The 21057-nt window shown below is 40.3% G+C and overlaps 1 protein-coding gene across 1 annotated transcript in view; it reads right to left on the bottom strand.

The window, feature by feature from the left end:
* The window catches only part of PRKAA2 (protein kinase AMP-activated catalytic subunit alpha 2), a 78891-nt gene extending 60839 nt beyond the window's left edge, over positions 1-18052 (bottom strand). Inside the window, exon 1 of the mRNA XM_030324991.1 lies at positions 17893-18052. Coding sequence (XP_030180851.1) covers positions 17893-17986 — 94 coding nt within the window. The 5' untranslated portion in view covers positions 17987-18052. The remainder of the gene's footprint in view (positions 1-17892) is intronic.
* Between the last annotated feature and the right edge of the window lie 3005 nt (positions 18053-21057).

Genomic DNA, 21057 nt, shown 5'->3' with positions numbered 1-21057 from the left:
AACTAAACAACAACAACAACAACAAAATCCTTTGCTCAAAGATATACCATATATTCCAAATATAACCTGATTTTTTTAACCAAAAGTTATACTCCAGAAAAGAGAGTCTTTTCAAATTCAAGGTCTCATAAACCTTTCATATTTACAAAGGTTATTTCTAAATTATCTTGAATGAAGGACTCTGTACAAAAGACACATTTGCCTAAATATGTATCAACCACTAGCTGAGAAAAAACATTTGACCAAATCAGTACACAACAACAAAAAAGATATCTGTCAGGATTTGGTAATATGACATTATTCCTGCACAATGATTTCATACTTACGAATGTAGAATATCATCCTAAATAAAATCAGCCTTCTAAAGATAAAAGATGTTTTAAAAAGCAGTATGCTGTGTGGTTACAACACTGTGAAGTTCCTAAGCATAACTCTACAAGACAAATGAAAAAACCCAAAGCTCTCATGTTTTATTAGTGGCCACTTGTTATACTATTGTTCACAAATTCGAAATAACTTAAACAAAAGTGAATACTCTAGAAAACTACGGCAGATGATTCACAAAGTAGCCCCAGGAATGTCAAAACTCTGAAATGTAAAGTAGGAAAAAAATGGCATTTCTAAAACATTTATATGATGATTTTAAATATGTATATGTATATAGTAATATATTATAAATAGAAAAAAAAGACTTAGAAGAATGTTTAAAGCAGCATTATTCATAATAACCAAAATAGAAAAACCAGCCACATACATGCCCATCAGTATCAGAACGGATAAATAATGGTGTAGTCTTAACGTAATAGCATACAGCAATGAGGATTAAGAAATTACAACTACATGCAGCAACATGGAGAATCTCACAGACATAATCTCAAGTGAAAGAAGCCAGGCGCAAATGGAACTGTTTCTACAAAGTTTAAAAATAGGTGAAACTAATCCCTGGATAGTGGTTACCCTTGGTGGGGGTGGACGATGGAAACAGTAACCAAAATGGGACACAAAGTGGGGGCTTGTGGGATACTGGTCATTTTGTGTGTGTTTAAGTAGCCGTGATATGGATACGTTTAGTTTGTGAATATTCACTGAGGATTTAGTTAAAAAACACTTACAATGCATGTACCTCTTTGTACATGCGGTGCAGCCTAATAAAAAGTTAAGAAGGAATGTTTGGATGACACTCTATCCGTACTTAGGCTATGACAGGTCTGAGAGACACTGTATGTGTTCGCAAGCGGGGCCCTGACAGGCATCAGCCACCCTTACTCATCTCTATCAAGAGCTTTCACTCCGGGAGTCAGGAAAGTCATCTGAGGCACATGTGTTCTGACCCCTACCATCACCAGACTTTTGCCAAAATAACACAAGGCTCCTTTCTTCCTCACCCCTGGTGAAACAAAACACAGACTCACTCACTGCTTTTCTCTACATTTCCTTTCCCTGAAAGCCCTTTACAGTTCTCTCAAGGATAGTTCTGAACAGAAAGCAAAAAACTTTATTCCTCTTTATCTACCACTGATTAAGCAAGAATTATTAAACACTTTATACACAAGTCTTATTTAATCCCCAGAATTCCATAAAGTAAATATGACTACACCCAGCTTACAGACGAAGCAATTAGGAATGAGACAACAGTGAGCGGCAAGATGGTACATCTGCCCAAGCCCAAAATTCACACTATTTTACCTCCCAGTAACCAGGGTCTCTTGATTGTAACATAACAAGAGCACTTACTACATGTTAATCCTTTTATCTCTAGCCCTTGAGTTGAGAAACTAGGGTGATGAAGGGATGGAGCCTCGTTGTAGGTGATAAGCTAAGAAAGGAGAGACAAAGGACGAGAATAATCAAGTAAGAAAAATTGCTGTTAAAATGCAGGCTGGGGGGGCGCCTGGGTGGCTCAGTCGGTTACGTGTCCGACTTCGGCTCAGGTCATGATCTCGCGATCTGTGAGTTCGAGCCCCGCGTCGGGCTCTGGGCTGACAGCTCGGAGCCTGGAGCCTGTTTCAGATTCTGTGTCTCCCTCTCTCTCTGACCCTCCCCCGTTCGTGCTGTGTCTCTCTCTGTCTCAAAAATAAATAAACGTTAAAAAAATTAAAAAAAAAAAATGCAGGCTGGGGTAGGGCTGTAGCCTTTGCTGTGGATCACACTAAAGGTATTCATCAAGAGCTCCAAATGTCAAGAAAATACAACACAGTCCCGTAATACAATATGTAACATGCACTCCATTTTATTTCAGAGAACAAACTCCTATATCCTTGAAGACCTTTTCCTCCTACTTGTTTTTACCCTCCGTTGGTCTGAGCATCCATTTATTCATTCATTTGACAAATATTTTCTGAGTGTCTAATGTGTACTAGGCATTGCTCCAAATGCTGAGAATACAGGTACAAATGGAACTTGCATTCAGGTGGAGAACATAAACAATAAACATGCAATGGTACTATAATGAAGTACAATGAAAATAAAGCAGAGTATGAGTGACAGGGTAGAGGTGGGAAAACGTGCTATTTTAAACAGATCAGGAAAGCCTGGAGATGAGAACATTTGGCAGACTTGTTCTTCAGCTAATTTCTTTGAAAGTGATTACGTGATATGCTGTATTCAGCTTCATTTTTAAAACTTATGTTTATACTGGCTTTACACTCTAAATGCCTTAATGTATTTCATTAAAACTTAAGTCAATCAAGCATTCCACACAAGAGTCAAATTACTTTTTACATAATCATGTAAGATGAATCATTTACAGAGTCAGAAAAAAACATTTCTCCAGTATATATTTAAAACTTCTGGAGAGAGTATTAACATTCGGGTCAGAGAAAAGATAAAAACATGCACAGATGTCCTCATGCCATGTGAACAGTAGAATCCTCCAGAAACACTCCCAAAGCTTCTTAAACCATGCCCTCTCTTCTGTCTTTCCAACTCTGGTCTTTTTTCCTTTTTTTTTTTTTTTTTTAATGTTTACTTATTTTTGAGAGAGAAAGAGAGAGAGCGAATGGAAGAGGGGGAGAGACAGAGAGACACAGAATCCGAAGCAGGCTCCAGGCTCTGAGCTGTCAGCACAGAGTCGGATGTGGGGCTGGAACCCATGGACCATGATATCATGACCTGAGCCGAAGCTGGACGCTCAACTGACTGAACTACCCAGGTGCCCCCCCCCCCAACTCTGGTCTTTAATGTGTCTATTTTCTCTCCGTGTTTCTCTTATTCTACATGCTTTTTCTTCTCCTTATTCATCCTCCTTTCTTTTCCTATCTTCAAATACTTCCCTTTTCTATGCCCATCAACTGGCCCTAACTGAATAGCTTTTGTTTAACATATTTACTGAACATAACTTTCTGTTCCATAAAATTTCTCTTTAAAGTAAAACTGTGGGGGTGGCCTGGCTGGCTCAGTCAGTAAAGCAGGTGACTCTTGATCTCGGGATCTGGAGTTCAAGCCCCACGCTGAGAGTAGAGCTTACTTAAAAAATAAAGTAAAACTGTGGAATGACTTAGCATTCTCTCCAAAACAAAATGAGAACCAAACTACTTTTTACCCCTAAGGCCTTTAGGTTTTCATTTCAATGGCTACCCCAGAGATTATAACATGCATCCCTGACTTACCAGAGTCTAATATAAATTAGTATTAGTATCTTTACCATTTCCTAGACAATCAAGAATTTCAGAACACATTAGCTCTATGCTTCCTCTCCCACTTTTGCTGTTGCTGTATTTAATTCCTGCATATATTTTAAATCTCAAAAGATGTTGTTATTTTGTATCATCAGTATCTGTTTAGTTACCCACATATTACCCTTTGCAATGCTCTTCATTTCCTCCTGCTTCCATTTGGGAAAGTATCATTTTCTTTCTGCCTCAAAGAATTCCCTTTGGTATGCCCTTTACTATGGGTCTGCAGGTGAATTCCCTCAAATTATGCTCATCTGAAATGTATTTTGCCTTTATTTTTGAAGGATATTTTTGTCGGGTACAAAATTATAGGCTGAACAGATGTTACAAAATTACATCACAAAATTTTACAATTTTGAAAAATATTATAAAATATTACAAAGTATTACAAAATTATAGGTTGAACAGGGGGCGCCTGGGTGGCTCAGTCAGTTAAGTGTCCGACTTCAGCTCAGGTCATGATCTCACAGCTCATGGGTTGGAGCCCCGCGTCAGGCTGTGTGCTGACAGCTCAGAGCCTAGAGCCTGGAGCCTGCTTCAGATTCTGTGTCTGCCTCTCTCTCTGTCCCTCCCCTGTTCATGCTGTCTCTCTCAAAAATAAACATTAAAAAAAATTTTTTTTAATTATAGGTGGAACAGAATATTATTCTACTGTGTCCTTGCTTTGTTCAGAAAATTAGCTTATTGTTCCTTTGAAGACAGTATCTCCTGACTACTTTTAAGATTTTTTCTCAACACTTTCTCCCATTTCTGTACAAACAGATGCAGTCCACTCCATTACAGGAAAGCCTGAAGCAAAGGGAACCAGTTTTAAGCAGTTTTTCAATGATGTACCTAGGAATGATTTTCCTACATTTATTCTGCTTGAGGTTCATAAGCTTTGAATCTGTGGTCTGATGTGTTTATCAGACTTGGAAAACTGTCTGCCATTGTCTCTTCAAATACTGCTACTTCCCCAATTCCCTGTCTCCTTCCTTCTGGACCTGCACAGTGCCCCAGTCTTACGATCATCAGTGGTCTTATGTTCAAAATAACATCCATGCTCACAGGACACAATTGGTAGTAATCTAATACCAGTTTTAGTTTTTTAGAAAGAATTACGACTAGAAACAGCCTATCAGTATGGTAGAAACAAACACATCTTCATCAGGAGTTAAAATATCTAATCCCTGCTTCCCAGAGCCCATATCACACAGACAGAAGAGGTTGTGGGGGATGACACTCACATGAATGGATAAAATCTACTCCAGCATTTGTAAGCCTCAAACAGTAACCACATCAAATAACTGTCCCCTCATGCAGCTTCTAAGCCTCCCACAGGGGGTGCACTGAATTAGAAGAGACATCATAAAGGGGAGCTGGAATATCTTTTTCTACACAAGTTTAATGCTGGTGCAACAGTGAGGTAGTAATATAGTTCCTTGGAGTATTACACGTCCCTTCAGAGACCTCCCAGTCCACATGTAATTCAACAATCACAGGTCATTTTCAAAGTAAATACTGGTGTGTGGTAACAGAACTGAGAAATCACATCTTGGTATCTTGGTATATGTTAAAAGAAACTACATTAAAAGAAGGTAGGAGCACTTGGGTGGCTCAACTGGTTCAGTGTCCAACTCTTGATTTCAGCTCAGGTCATGATCACACAGTTTGTGAGTTTGAGCCCCACATCGGGTTCTGTGCTGACAGCTGGGAGCCTGGAGACTGTTTTGGTTTCTTTGTCTCCCTCTCTCTCTGCCCCTCCCCCACCTCACATTCTGTCTCTCTCCCCATCAAAAATAAATAAACATTTAAAAAAATAAATTCAAAAAAAGAAGAAGAAAGTACGTCTGAGGTCACCTTTCTACAAGGGGGAAAAAAACCTTAAGCCTACAATGACTTTTTTCTCTACAGGTTCCATTAACACATGTTAGACTTTTCACTGTTATTTCTATAAGTCTCTTTCACTTTCTATCACTTTGTCTCCCTATGGTTCAGTCTGGATGTTTCTTCTGACTTTTCTTCCAGTTCACAATTCTCTCTGCAACACAATCTAATTTGCTTTAAAGCATCCATGGAGTCCTAACTCAATTATTATATTTTCCAGTTACAGAATTCCCTATTTTTATAGATTCTAGATCTCTGCTAAAATTCTCCATCTTTAACATATAAGTTATTTTAAAGTCCATGTCTGATAACTTTAATATCTGAATCACCCATGAGTCTGTTCCTGTTATCTTGGCCTTGTCTCCTAGAATGTTGAACACCGTACATGAAAAAACTGTACAAGCTCCAGATGATTTTATTTCCGCCAAAGAATAAAGATAGGAAGGAGATCATCTTAATAAGTGTGAAATTAAGCTGATTCTAAAAAGGATTTCGGTCCTCAGAGGGCTGCAACCAGAAACCCAACTGTTTACGAGGGGCTCTCCTTCTTGATAAGTTGTCAACTGCCTTCTCACCAAGACTCAAGTTCTGCTCATCTTTTCTGCCTTTTAGCCACTGCTATCTGTTTGGCTTTTCACATGTACCACAATTACAAATTAGCAAATGACCAAGAGAAAAGCCAAAGTAACAGACTCACTCCAATACATTTTTCTTCTCACTGGGACAATGACCACCCAAGTCTTGGCTGACTTCAAACAGATTTTTTTCATTTCCTCCAAGTTTTCTAATTGTTCTTGACTAGGAGGTTGATTTGATAAAAGTTTAAAGTCACAGCAGGTGTGGAAGTTAATCACATTAGAAAAAATGTTCATGCACTAATAGAATATTGAAGTTAAAAAGAACTTTATAAATTATTTATGCCAACCTTCCATTCAAAATAGGAATTTCGTGGCAACAATTTTGATAGCTAACCATACAGGATCTAAGTAAATGTGTCAATGACAGAAATCTAACCGATCTGGGGACGTGTGTGTGGCTCAGTCAGTTGAGTGCCTGACTTCAGCTCAGGTCATGAACTGGCTGGCACTTTGTGGGTTCAAGTCCCACATCAGGCTCTGTGCTGACAACTCAGAGCCTGGAGCCTGCCTCGGATTCTGTGTCTCCCTCTTTCTCTACCTATCCCCCGCTTGTGCTTTCTCTCTCAAAAATAAACATTAAGAAAAAATTAAAAAAAAAAAAAAAGAAACCTAACTGATTTAGAGTATAAGTTGTACCATTCCTAAACAAGCTCCTTGATAGAAAGATCTTCATTATTCTGGATTATAATTTGCCTCTTAAAATATTCACCCAATAGTACTAGCTATATCCTTCAAAACATCACTGAACATGGTGACTCCTTTTGCTAGATGATGGTACTTCAGCTATTCAAAAACATCTATCACACTGAAAATACATTTTCTATAGTATAAAAAATGTTTCCTTTACTGTATTTCACATGGCATTCTTTTGGGGCTTCCTAATTATAAGGGTCATTCTCTGAAATATGATTGGCTAAGTTTTGCAAATTGTAGTGCCAAAAAATGAATTCAATATTCAAAATTTAGATTAAGCCCAAGTACAGAACTACACTCCCTCTAAAACTACCAGCTAATATGGTCTCTATGCATCTATTTTCCATGTGGTAACAATTTTTACATTTAAAGCATTCAAAACATACACTTCCTCAGCTTATAGTCAGCTAAAATTCCAACATTTCAAGAACGAGTGTCAAACTGTTCTAGTCTTTTATGCACCTCTTCTTTGTTTTTAACTTAAGTGCTAGATTTTACACTTGCCCCTATTCAATTTCACCTTCTTGGTTTTTGCACAGCAGTCTAAGTGTTAGTATAAATTTAAATTCTGCTTTTGTAATTTGTCTATTAATCGCCTCATCTAGCTTTGTACCATCCCAAATAGGAAATATTACTAATTAAATAGAGTCAAGGTCCAAGATTTCCCCTTAGGATGACACCTTGTTTCTTTGGGAATAGTTATTCAGCAGCAATAAACCACATACAGCACATTTCTTCATCTTATCCACAAAGTTACTGTAAGACACAAAGTCAAATTCTTGCTGAAATCAAGTTTACAACATATACTATAACTGTTACACTGTCTAACGGTGAATTAGTAGAGCACTAGGTAGAAGCTGATATCAATCTGAGTAAAAGGTGGATTCATCATATATTTGACTTAGAATTCAAATGTGAGACAAGATTCATTTAGGTAAATTCCCAATGAATATTTCCCACTTTGTTTTAAATTAGTAAATCAGCTGTAGCAGCATCATTGCCACATTTTTAATACTGGTAAAAATATTCTGCGTAAAATCCAAAATGACTAAGCACAGTAAATGCTAAACACATATCAGTTTTATTATCTCATTAACTAAGCCTGGGAGAAGTGAAGTATGGAATACCATATAGTGCCAATCTATATTCAAACACCTTTAAAAAGAAAATGAAATTAACTGATATTTATAGTATTTATCAAGTAAAATGAGAATTTGGAAAAAAAATATGGTATATTCAAATTTTTTAATTCCATGATTTTCAATTATGACAGCTAGATAAACTACCTTATAACTAATTCATAATTTAGGAGTTAAGAGACATTAAATGTGAACATATATTTAATACTACTGATCATGTATTTAATACTATATAAGACTGTATAAATAATATGAAGAAAATTTTCTGAAAAGAAGTATCTTAGTAAGTTAATACATGGGCATTCAGACTGAGACATGTTTATTGCAAGATTTGACCATTTTCCTTAACCATATAAGAAGTTGTTTAAAAAAAAAAACCTAATGGCAGGTTTAAAAAGATTACCACTTTAAAAACAAAGGCACCACCTAAAAAAATATGGTAAAATTTATCAGAGGCAAACATGGTTAAACGTAAGACAGCACTTAAGCAAGAATACTGTTCCCTTGAAGGGGTGAAAAAGGTTTCTATTATTAGCAGAGATAAGAGCTGCCTGAAATTCTTTCCTTAATACACTATACTAAAAATAAAACGGCTCACTACATTTCAAAATAAACACATTGCTTTGTATATGCATTTCAGCCATTTAACAGATAAAAATCCATTCAACCTGATTCAAGGTGCTCTTATGTTTTTATCGGATACATATACCAGGTAGATTTGCTCTACTTATAACATATTGAGTAATTTAGGAATCTTGTGCTACCCACTTACTCGTTATCTCTTAAAGGATGTGAGATTAGATCTTCTGCTAGGTCAAATTATCAGCCTGACTCAAAAAAATTACTTTCTCTATAAAATATTTTCCCTATCATCAAGGAAAGTACAAGAATCCCAGAAGAATAAATGGGTGTCACCATTACAAATACTACCAAATGTTTTAAGGAAAACTAACATGGATGACAAGATAAATTAATATTTTGGCATGTTTTTACCAAAACAAACAAACAAACAAACAAAGAAACACTATAAGCAGTGCTGTGTCAGCATGGGAAAGGGATAAAGTCCACAGAACTGAAGTAATTACTTCAGTCTATGATCAAACTTCCAAAATCCTCTCTGAATTTACACACATATACTAAGAGAAAGTTTGGTACAAAGACATTTTGAACACAAAGTGCATTTTCTGTAGTTTAAAAAAATGAACTGTATTAATTTTGGTTCTACTCTAAGTAGAGCCTTAAAAATACCCTTTATAAATAAAAATGCCAGCTGCTGCTCACATTCTTTTCCTTCTCCTAACTTCTGCCTCCTTTTCTCAAGAGATCTGTGATTGCAGCCACAGGATCTGGAATATAAGTCAGTTACACGTTCACACCTACGCACGGGGAGTAGTGTATAGGAGAGGGTGATAGTGAGCAGCATCTAGAGACTCAGAGTTTTGTGAACACATCAGAAAAAAATATCAGAAGAGAGCTGGGAAACACTAAACAGAAGATCATAAAGTCTTCCTCCCCCTCATTAAATAAACTTCTGGTCTCAGAACCAGATCACAGGTTATTCTCAGAATTCAACTAATTATGGGGTTTATATACATAAGACCTACTTACATAAAATTACATAAGAGTTAAGGACTTATGAGGGTCTCTTCACCTACATTTTTTCATGTTCTTCTCACAACAATGTACGAGAACATGTGGTATTATTCCCTTTTTTTACAGATCAAGTGACTTTAGTTTAAGGCCACTCAGCGGACTTACAACATGGCAAACGTTCCACCCCAGGTCTTCCAAATCCAATGGTCTTTGTACTATATACCATGTTGCCTTTGTGCACTTACTTTGAACCTATCCACCATTTTTAACATTGTTTCTTAAGGGAAAAAAACAACTTCTGAGAGTCCCGTGAACTGATTACACAAAAGGAACAAAATCCATTCAGAAATTAAGGACCAAATTATCAATGCTGAAATCATCTACGCGATACAGAAGTCAGGGGGAGAAAAAAGTCTAAATACCACATCCTTTATCCAATTTTTGAGAGATACCACTGAATTGATTTTGATTCAAACACTAACCTTCTAAAAAAATTTTTTTAACATTTATTTATTTTTGAGAGAGAGACAGAGCAGGGGAGGGGCAGAGAGAGAGGGAGACACAGAATCCCAACCAGGCTCCACGCTGTCAATACAGAGTCAGACGTGGGGCTCGAACTCACAAACTATGAGATCATGACCTGAGCCAAGGTTGGACGTTTTAACTGACTTGAGCCACCCAGGAGCCCCTAAATACTAACCTTCTAGTACTTGAGTGGAAATATATCTTTATTATTTGGAACTACTGTTTAACACTTGCTTAGAATCTGAATAATTTTAAAAGTAAAACCAGTTCAGCTAGTAAGTTATATGAACATCCACTATTACTTGCCTTTTTCTTATTTTAGTCATTTTTCATGTTTGTGGGGAAAAAATTACATGACTTACCAAAAACAACTGCATTTCAATAAAAAAAATTAGTAATTATCACATAACACAAGCAAGTTAGTCATTTAGAACTTCCTTCAATGTAGGCATCCAAAAAACAGGGGCAAATTGTTACAGCTCTGTCTCCATGTCTCTATCAGAACTGAAGGCATATTTGAACACAGCAAACACTAACACTTCACAGAGACTGCAGAATTGATTCACAACACCCATGCACCCAGGCATCTTCTCAACACTGCCACTTTATCATTCTTAAAGCCATTTTATGTACCTCATTTAATCCTCATAAAAATTCTAGAAGGCAGTAGGCCGAATGCTGTTATTGCCATTTTACAAAGGAGGAAACAGGCTCAAAGAAGGTTACTAGTTTTCCCAAAGCCATATAACTAGTGGTAAAAATGGAATTAAAATCCAGGGCTAAAAAGCCTTCTTAGACCTATGTTCCTTCTAGGACATCAAATCGTTTTTGTAAGTTCTCTTTACTTTGGTTACTAAAGGTTACTGGTAATCTTTAGTCAGGGTTACTTTCATAATAAGAAAAAACTGAAATACCTGGTATTTACAAGAAATTTGGTTTAAAACTGTCAGAATTCAGCATGTTCATCCATGTAAGGAATGGATTAAGGCATTAAAGTTAGGAATATGAAAAAATAAATTTTAATCATGCATATGATGGATTTTCAAAGAACAATTTTATTCTAAATGCGAACTAAAATGAAACATCAATCTTTTTTAATACTTGATGAATACCTACAGATATGTGAAATTACATTCTTGTAGATTTAAAACTCAAAACAACACACTATGCATCTTGACTTTACACTGCATGGAACACAGACTCTGGAGTCAGAAAATCTGGCTTATGATTGCCAATTCTGCCACTTACCTAGCACTGTGACCTTGAGCAAGTCACTTAAAGTATAGGATTCTCAATTTCGTCATTTGTAAAATGGAGATAATAACAAACTCAAGATTATTCTGGGGAATAAATAAAATCAAATGCATTTTATAGTACTTAAAATATTAAAAAACTGAGTCTAGTTGTAGCTTTTTTTTTTTAATGTTTATATTTGAGAGAGAGAGAGAGAGAGAGACAGACTGACAGACAAGAGCTTGAGCAGGGGAGGGACAGAGAGAGGGAGACAAAATCTGAAGCAGGCTCCCGGCTTCAAGCTTCAAGCTGTCAGCACAGAGCCCAGGATGGGACTCAAACTCATGAGCAGTGAGATCATGACCTGAGCTGAAGTCAGAGGCTTAACCAACTGAACCACCCAGGTGCCCCTTGAGTTGTAGCTTTTATCACTAAATTGTTACAGATGTGTTTCCATTTTCTTTTGTTCTCCATTACATCTACATTTCAGCTCTGGTCTTCAGTGACTCAAATTTCCATTAATCGAGAAGGGACAATTAAAAATACCCATTTGGAGGAATTAAATCTTTTTAAAAATCAGTTTAAAGTTGGAAAGGATCCAAAAGATTACATGTTCTAGCGCTCTCCTTTAGGAGAAAAAGAAAACAAGGCCCAGGAAGTCAAAAACAATCCCAGCAGGGGCCAGTATGCCACAGGTACAACATTCTGGTCCACCAACTGACCAGGTAGTTGTCCAATATTCAACTTATCATTTAGAACTCATTACATTTCAAAAAATGTAACACTGCTTGTTTTTAAAAATGTAATAAAAAGGAGCACCTGGGGAGCTCACTTAAGCCTCAGACTCTTGATCTCAGCTCGTCTCGATCTCAGGGTCGTGAGTTCAAGCCCCACATTCAGCTCCACACTGGGCGTGAAGCCTACTTAAAAAATGTAATAAAAATTCCATCTGCTTATCTTTCCTGTTAAGTGAGGAAACAGTAAATAAATAAGTGGGGAATTAGTACAATTTCTTGAAAGCCAATTCTGTGGGCCATTCACAGAACTATCTGAAAAACAGAGAAGGTAATTCCTTGATGAAACTACTAGCTAGAAAAAGGCTAATGTGATTGCAAAGTATCCAGTGGTGTCTTCTGACAAAGAGTAAATATTTCATAAACCAAATCTATCAGTACTCACCTTGAAAACGCAGGCTGCTTTTCAAATAAATAATTAGCATTATATTACATATATTCTTGAATCAGTCTTTGTATAACACAAACAACAAATCTATTCTTGTATTTCTATCATCTTTACTATTGAGATAAGAGCTGAACAAGTCCAATTACAAGAGCTCTTCAACAGTTCTCAAGCAGTTCTACCCTACCCTGGAAAGAATATGAACTAAATCAATGTGGAGAAAAAATTTAAGTAGATAAAAAGCATTACTTTTAAATTCTGTCAGCCTACATCACTTGTTTCCATAGCACTTCTCTGGTAATCTAACAAAACAATGGAGAAAATCAGTTTCGAACTTTTTAAATAAACCTTTCATTATTTAACAGCAAAAAGAAAAGTTCTTTATACTTTTAAAAAATGACTTGAAACCAGTGCTATCAAATGAAAATTATGCCACTTTCAATTTTTGCTTATCGTACCTAACGTTGGCCTGTAAGTTGATACACCAAGTTAAATCTTAAAAATCTGTAATTAGCCTAACAGTTAAAGAGAAAAGGCACACACAAAAATAATGCTACTTACTCTTCCATTTCCATGTTTTTAAAACCATATAAAACCAAATCACTGGGGCGCCTGAATGGCTCAGTCAGTTAAGCGTCCAACTCTGAATTTGGGCTCAGGTCATGATTTCACAGTTACTGAGGTGAACCCCACGTCGGGCTCTGTGCTGATGGCATGGAGCCTGCTTGAGATTCTCTACCTCTCTCTCTCAAATAAAAAACTTAAAAAAAAAAAAAACAACTAAATCATCTATCATTAAGTTATTTAGTAGAAATTAAATTTACAAGGTCTAAATCTATATAACAATTAAAAATATGTTTTCAATATATTTCAGTTGTACTGGAACAACTGGGTATTCATTCAACGTTTTTTTTTTTTGTTTTTTTTGTTTTTTTTTTTTTAATTTTTGGGACAGAGAGAGAGAGACAGAGCATGAACGGGAGAGGGGCAGAGAGAGAGGGAGACACAGAATCGGAAACAGGCTCCAGGCTCTGAGCCATCAGCCCAGAGCCTGACGCGGGGCTCGAACTCACGGACCGCGAGATCGTGACCTGGCTGAAGTCGGACGCTTAACCAACTGCGCCACCCAGGCGCCCCGGGTATTCATTCAAAAAGCTGATCTTAGAACCTCCTCTTATACTCAAAAATTAACTCAAAATGGGTCATACACTTAAATGTGAGGGCTAAAACAAAATATTTAGAAGAGAACATAAGAGAAAATCCTTGAGATCTAAAGCAAAGATTTCTTGGATATAGCATCAAAAGCAAGGTCCATAAAAACAAGAATCAATAAATTGGACCTCATGAAAATTCAAAACTTTTAAACTTCAAAAGACACCGTTAAGAAAATGTAAAGTCAAACAGATTAGGAGAAAATATTTACAAACTGCATCCAATAAGGGACTTGGACCCAAAATTTGTAAAGAATTCTTATAATTCAGCTCATGAGATGAGCAAAAGATATGAAGAGATATCTCACCCAAGACAATAAATATATGGCTAATAAGTATCTGAAGATAGTTAGTATCATTAATCATTAACAAATGCATATTAAGGCACAATGGACACCATTTCCACCCATCAAAATGCCTTTAAAACACACAACAACAAATGTTGGTAAGGATGTAGAGAAAGGAGAACCTTCATACATTGTGGGTAGGATAGTAAAATGGTACAACCACTTTTGAAAAGTTTGCAGTTTTTCAAAAAGCTAAACACACAAACTATGATATGTCGCAACAATTCTTCTCCTAGGTACCTGACCAAGATATATGAAAACATGTGCCCAAAGATTTGCATCCAATTATTTGTGGTAGCATTATTCGTAAATTTTTTTTTTTTAACATTTTTATCTTTGAGACAGAGAGCGCAAACAGGGGAGGGGCAGAGAGAGAGGGAGACACAGAATCCAAAGCAGGCTCCAGGCTCTGAGCTGTCAGCACAGAGCCCGACGTGGGGCTCGAACTCACAGACCGTGAGATCATGACCTGAGCCGAAGTCGGACGCCCAACTGACTGAGTCACCGAGGCATCCCTGTGGTAGCATTATTTGTAATAGCCCCAAACTGAAAACAGTGTCCATCAACTGGTCAATGTACAGGCAGAAAGTGGCATGTCCACACAATGGAACATTATTTAGCAATAAAAAGGAATACACTATTGACACGTTACCTCATGCATAAGCCTAAACACATCGTTAAAGGAAATATGAAAGACTCCATATTGAATGATCCTATTTATCAGAAGTGTCCAGAGAAATAAAGTTTATTCAGACAGAAAACAGATTAGGGGTTTCCTGAGGCTGCTGGTGGGAACAAAGATGAACTGTAAATGAACATGAGGGATCTTACTGTGGTGATAAAAATGTTTTAAAGCTGATGTTGGTTCCATCTATGATGATGGCTGCATCACCAATAAAGTTACTAAAAATTAATGAATCATATATTTGAAATGGGTGAATTTTATGATACGTAAACATGCCTCAATAAAGGTATATTTTTCTTTTTAAAAAACACATTTTTTAAATGTTTGTTTTTGAGAGAGAGAGTGGGGGAGGGGGAGAGGGAGACAGGATCCCAAGGAGGCTCCACGATGACAGCAGAGAGCCTCATGTGGGCTTTGAAGTCATAAACTGTGAGATCATGACCTGAGCTGGACACTGAACCGACTGAGCCACCCAGACGCCCCCAAAAATACAAGTTTTTAAAAATACGTGTACTTTTGGGGCGCCTGGGTGGCGCAGTCGGTTAAACGTCCGACTTCAGCCAGGTCACGATCTCGCGGCCCGTGAGTTCGAGCCCCGCGTCAGGCTCTGGGCTGATGGCTCGGAGCCTGGAGCCTGTTTCCGATTCTGTGTCTCCCTCTCTCTCTGCCCCTCCCCCATTCATGCTCTGTCTCTCTCTGTCCCAAAAATAAATAAACGTTGAGAAAAAAAAAAATTAAAAAAAAAAAAGTGTACTTTTGTTTGTTGCCCCCTGAAGAATTAAATAAGACTGACTACAGCAATTTCTACCATTTTTATTGAGCAACTGTACTACTTCTAATCCAGGATGGGAAATCACAGTCTAACTTTAGAGAGGCTCCAACATGGTGTTAAAAACACTCCTCCGATTGTTCATTAGACTGGGCCCTCCAGGAAAAGGATTTCTCATAAATCAGCGTACCTTCCACTGGTTTGTATTTAAAGAAGCCAGGGCCTGGAAGCTGCTCAAGAGTATATACAAAAGAGATTTAAGTCGTCCTTTGACAATGGGCCAGTTGATCTGATGGGTGTTTTCGTCTACACTCAAATTATGTAAGAATTCAAAACGACAAACATTTTAACACAGTTTGAAAGGATGCAGGGTAAGTTATATAACTTTGAGGGTATACATGCCCAGATGGCAGAGGCACAGCTTGCCTGAGTAAATGGATGTCATGACACGGTAGCCCTCAGTAATGACACTGAATGGCAAGTAACCTTACAGGCATGAATCTAAGGCTTGGATCTTCCTATTTTCATCCTAAATATATCCTCTTGGCTAGCCGCTCTAGGAAGCCTTTTATAATACCCCAGGACTTTATGGCGCACATAGTACTTCAAAGATTTTTACAAACTTTTCAGGTCTTTACCCAAATACCACCTTGTCTGTGAGACTTGGCCTGACCACCTTATTGAAAACTGCTAACCTCACAAAACTCACTCTCTCCTCCCTGATTCATTTTTCTCAGCAGCACTAAACAGACTACATATTTTACACATATATTCTGATCTTTTGTCTCCTCCTACTAGAACATAAGCTCCACAAAAGGAGAGGTTTTATTTATTTTTTTTTAACGTGTATTTATCATCCAGAGACAGAGAGACACAGAGCGTGAGCAGGGGAGGGGTAGAGAGAGGAGGAGACATAGAATCCAAAGTAGGCTCCAGGGTCTGGGCTGTCAGCACAGAGCCCGACGCGGGGCTCGAACTCACAGACCGCGAGATCATGACCTGAGCCGAAGTCGGTGGCTTAACCAACTGAGCCACCCAGGCGCCCCAAAGGAGAGATTTTAATGTGGCTGTGTTCCTTATTGTATCCCCACGGCCTAGAATGATGTCTAGCACACAGCAGGTGCTCGGCCAGTGCCTTCCGAATAAAACAGCATCAGACACGTGCAAGTAAATAAGATGATCTATGCCACGGGAATGAACGAGTTCCTTCTACCTATTTAACACCTTTGACTTGAGGCTTAAAATATGAAGTTTACAGGGAACTAAAGGCCTGAGAGTAAAATCTCAGACTGCCTACAGCAAAAGAAAAAAGCTGACGTTTGACTTGTAATTCTGGATTTACAACAATCCAACGGAAAGTATTTCTAATAAGCTGGCTCTAATTCTGAAGACAGGACAGATTAATAAAACCCCATGTGACTCCTATTAACATCAAAAAAAAAAAGGTTCAATACTTAACTAGTAACAAGTAAAAAAAAAATAAATAAATAAAATGACATTCAAAAGCAGCCTGTTTTTCTACACCCAAAATGGGATCCCATCACCAAGAAAACAGACCTCAGCTGGACAGGTCTCAGCAGTTCTGGCCTCCTGAGCCCAGCACGCTCCGAGGGCCAACACCAAGGAACCTTTAATCTGTCCCCATTCCAAAAACCTTCCTAGACTTCTTTCCACACGCCAAGCACCCTTGAGACCCCCAGATCTAACCGAGCCCAGACCCGCTGCAGCGGCCTCCCTGCGTTCACGCCCCCACCTGCAGGCCCTGGGAACCTGCCCGAAAGCGTCCGCCCCACCAACCCGAGTCCCGGAGCACGAGCGTCGGACGGCAGGCACCTCCCGTCCTGGCCAGTACTGGAAGACATTTTGCACCTCATCCTGCTTCTGCCAATTTCGGTGTGACCTTGGGCTCGTTCCCAAACCTCTAGGGGTCCCCGTTTTCCCACCTTGAAGGTGAGGACAACACCTGCGCCGAGTCGCCGCAAGGATGAAATGAGCTCACACGCGAAGCACCCAGCAAGGCACCTGAGGCGCTGGAAACTCGCTCACCGGCACCGGGTCTTACTCCCCGGCGCCGCCCACACCGACTCCGCTGCAAGGCACCCTGCCCCCCAGCCCGACCTCCGGCGTCACCCACCCGGGCACGGACCGCCGGTTACACCCCGGGCCCGCCGTCGTCCCCGCCGCCGCCCCCACGCCCGCCCTCGCGGGGCTCCCGGGCCCGCTCCACCTGCCGCCAGGCCCGCGCCCGCCCGCGGCCCTGGGCGCGCCGGGCTCCCGCCGCCCGGCCCGGCCTCCTGCGAGCGGACAGCCCCGCGCGGCGGCCTCCGGCGCGTACTCAACTCTTCACTTTGCCGAAGGTGCCGACGCCCAGCGTGTCACCCAGCACGTAGTGTCCGATCTTCACCCGCCCGTCGTGCTTCTGCTTCTCAGCCATCTTCGGCGCGCGCAGCCTCGCTCCGCCGCCGGCTCCTCAGTGCGAGTGCGGCCGCCGCCGCGGGCTCCTCAGTGTGGCCGCCGCCTACCCACAGTGCAGCGGGCCCGCGGCGGGGGGGTGGGGGGAGGCCCGAGTCGCCGAGGGGCGCGGGGCGGGCGCGGCGCGCGGGAGGCGGTGGCGGTGGCCGGTGGCGGCGGCGGCGGCGGCGGCGGCGTGGGAGCGTCCGGGCGCGAGCGGCGGCGGCGGCGGCAGCGGCTGCGGCTGGGGGCTGGGCGGGGCGCCGGAGGGGGGCGGGGCGGGCCTGGGGGCAGCCAGGTGTGCGGGGGAGGGAGCGGGGGAGGGAGCGGGGCAGGGAGGGGGGTGGCCCCCTCGACCTGTGGGGGGCGCCTAGCGCGGGAGCCGGCTTCGGAACCCGCCGTGGGAGAAACCGAGGGGAGCTAACGTGTGAGCCGAGAGGGGCCGAGCGTCGGCGTGCGGCGACGTGGGAATCGAATTTGAAGAGAGGCAGGCCTGAGGTGTGGGGAGAGAGGGACGTGAAGTCTAAAGTGCGGGTGTAAGGGACGTCAGGGGGAGGCGGCGGTGGGGAAGGGCCTCGATCGAAGGTCAGTCTGCGGAGCGCTAGGGGGAAGTTTTTCGAGTCATGGGCGGGGTGTTTCTGATGCAGGTCTTGGCACACAGAGGACGCAATACTTGTGCTCTCTTCAGTTCTCCACTGTGCATTTTGTAATTCTCCGTTCTCTTGCCCTGTGGTGCAAGAGCTCTCTCCCCAAGAGCTCTCAGTTCTGATTTGCATTTAGTTCTCCAGTAACGCACAGTCACGATTTTTGCTCGATTGTAATTTAGCATATGCTTATATAAAGTGTAGATTTAGCTGGTCGTAGAGTTGCCCAAAGGGGGCAATAGTGAAATGAAAAGGGAAACAATGTAATGAGCAAAGCAAGTAAAATACATAAAGGACCTAGAGAATTGTGAAGAGCAAGGGCGATATAAGGACATAAATTAAAGAAAAATAAGAGATCGAAGTAGGGGAGAAGGGTGAGAGGAAACTGGAAGCGTGACACGCAGGCACAGTATTAAAGACTGACAAGAATTTCGTTATGAATTGATCTCTCCCATCCTCCCTCCCTTTCTTCCTTCCATGTAGTCTGAGTCTTCAGGGTTGCCTTTCAGTGCTTAAAAATGATTTGATGACTGGAACGGAATGTTTACGGAGTAGTTGAACATACTTAACATTGTGCATAACACTAGAGTTTCAAGGTCATGCTCCTCAAACAGGAAGCCTCTTATCACACTGTTTATGTGTAAAGAGAGAAATGTATTGATCAGAAGGAATAAAATGTAATAAAAGTTTATTTTCTGAGAAGTGATAGATACACAAATGGCAAACATACATCCTTTCTTGTTCAGACACCAAGGCAATCTGATGAGAGATGATCACAGCTTATAAATTATAAATATCACAGCTGTTGAACAGAGGCTATTTTCGTTCATTCTTGGGATCATCTTTCTTGCTGACAAGAAGTATCATTTAAGAATCACTCTACCTAGCTGGCAATTGGGAGAAAACAGCCAGTTATTTTTAATGCTGAACCTTCATGTGGGTATTCGTTCAAATAAGTAAGAAAACAGAATACTTAATTTTGCTTTTGAGACAGATGATGTATGTCTCTTCTTCTGATATACCAGTGAAAGACATTGAAAAGTCTGTTAGATTGTTTTCTTGATTCGCCACGAAGGCAGATTATAAATGGAGATTTTAAAGCATTTTACACACCATCTTTACTCCTCGATAATTACAACTTGTTATTATATACTTCATAACTATGATCCTTACCCAGCAACTGTGAACGACCTTGTAGCTTTATTATTATGCCAACAAGTATATACTTCGCTGATTAAAACGTTCATTTGAACACAATGATCTCATTTGACTGCCATAAAAGAAACTTATTATTACCCCCATTTTGTAGATGGTAAAACTTAAATCGGCTAAGTGGCAGACGCATCAGAACCCCTATGCACTTCTGACTTGTCCTTTGGTCTCTCTACCATACCACAGCTGCCAAAGAAAACCAAATGTGCTGTTCTAAGAACATTTAAAATGTTCACGATTGGAGTCCCATTCTCATAGTTATGTCTAGGGCAGGCCAACAATGTATACTTCAAGCTTATACGTTTAGCTGTCTTCCTGACCTCAGTTTGGCAGCAAGATTGAACCCTAAGGGCTGAGAAGGCTGGGAAAGCACCACTCTCTCATTGGCAGGGAGCAGCCTCCTGTGGCCCTGGGGCATTTCGGATGTGGTTCCCAACTGCCTCACCCTCCCCAGGAGTACAAACCTGACTGTTCACGAGAACAAATCTCCTTAAGTGCCATGCCCCTTGGAGGTCTCACCACCACCGACCCCCCACCACCAACAGAGATGTTCTGGTAAATAACAATATTCCCCATTTGATTATTTTCCAGTGATGCTATAGTGTCCCTATGTTCTTTAGTACCTATCTCTAGATTGGTGCCCCAGACAGCCATTCAGTTCTCAACCCTGCTCCAGCTATTAACTGCTTTACCCACTGATACTGGGTCTTTGGGGTTATTTTACTTCAAATACTCAGAGCCTGAATAAGAGAATAATGGACTACCACTAGCCAAATATACTACACTAGATTCCACTGGTATTCTCAACAACCAGTTCCTTCAAGTCTTTGCTCAGTCAACTTCCCCATGAGACTTACCTGGTTTGACCACCTTATTTTAACATGGGAAGTACCAGCCCACCCATACTCTCTGCCCTGCGCGCTCTCCTTCCCCCTACCCTTCTCAACTGTTTCTTTTTCCCCCATGGCACTTACTTTCTGACATACTATTTCATTTCCTTGTTTGTTATGTTTTCGTTTTGCTTGTCACTCCTAACTAGAATGTAAGCTTCAAAGAGAGAGGGTTTTTTTTTTTTTTCTCTATTTTGTTCACTGATGGATCCTTGGCTCCCAGAATAGTGCCTAGCAAATTACAGGCACTCAAGTGGATTCACGTTGTGTGGCACCTGAAGTTTATATAATGTGCAGGACCTCTTTAA

The sequence above is a fragment of the Lynx canadensis genome, chromosome C1, assembly GCF_007474595.2.
Source record: "Lynx canadensis isolate LIC74 chromosome C1, mLynCan4.pri.v2, whole genome shotgun sequence".
Lineage (NCBI taxonomy): Eukaryota > Metazoa > Chordata > Mammalia > Carnivora > Felidae > Lynx > Lynx canadensis.
The sequence above is the reverse complement of the archived record's forward strand: the minus strand, read 5'-3'. Positions and strand labels throughout refer to the sequence as shown.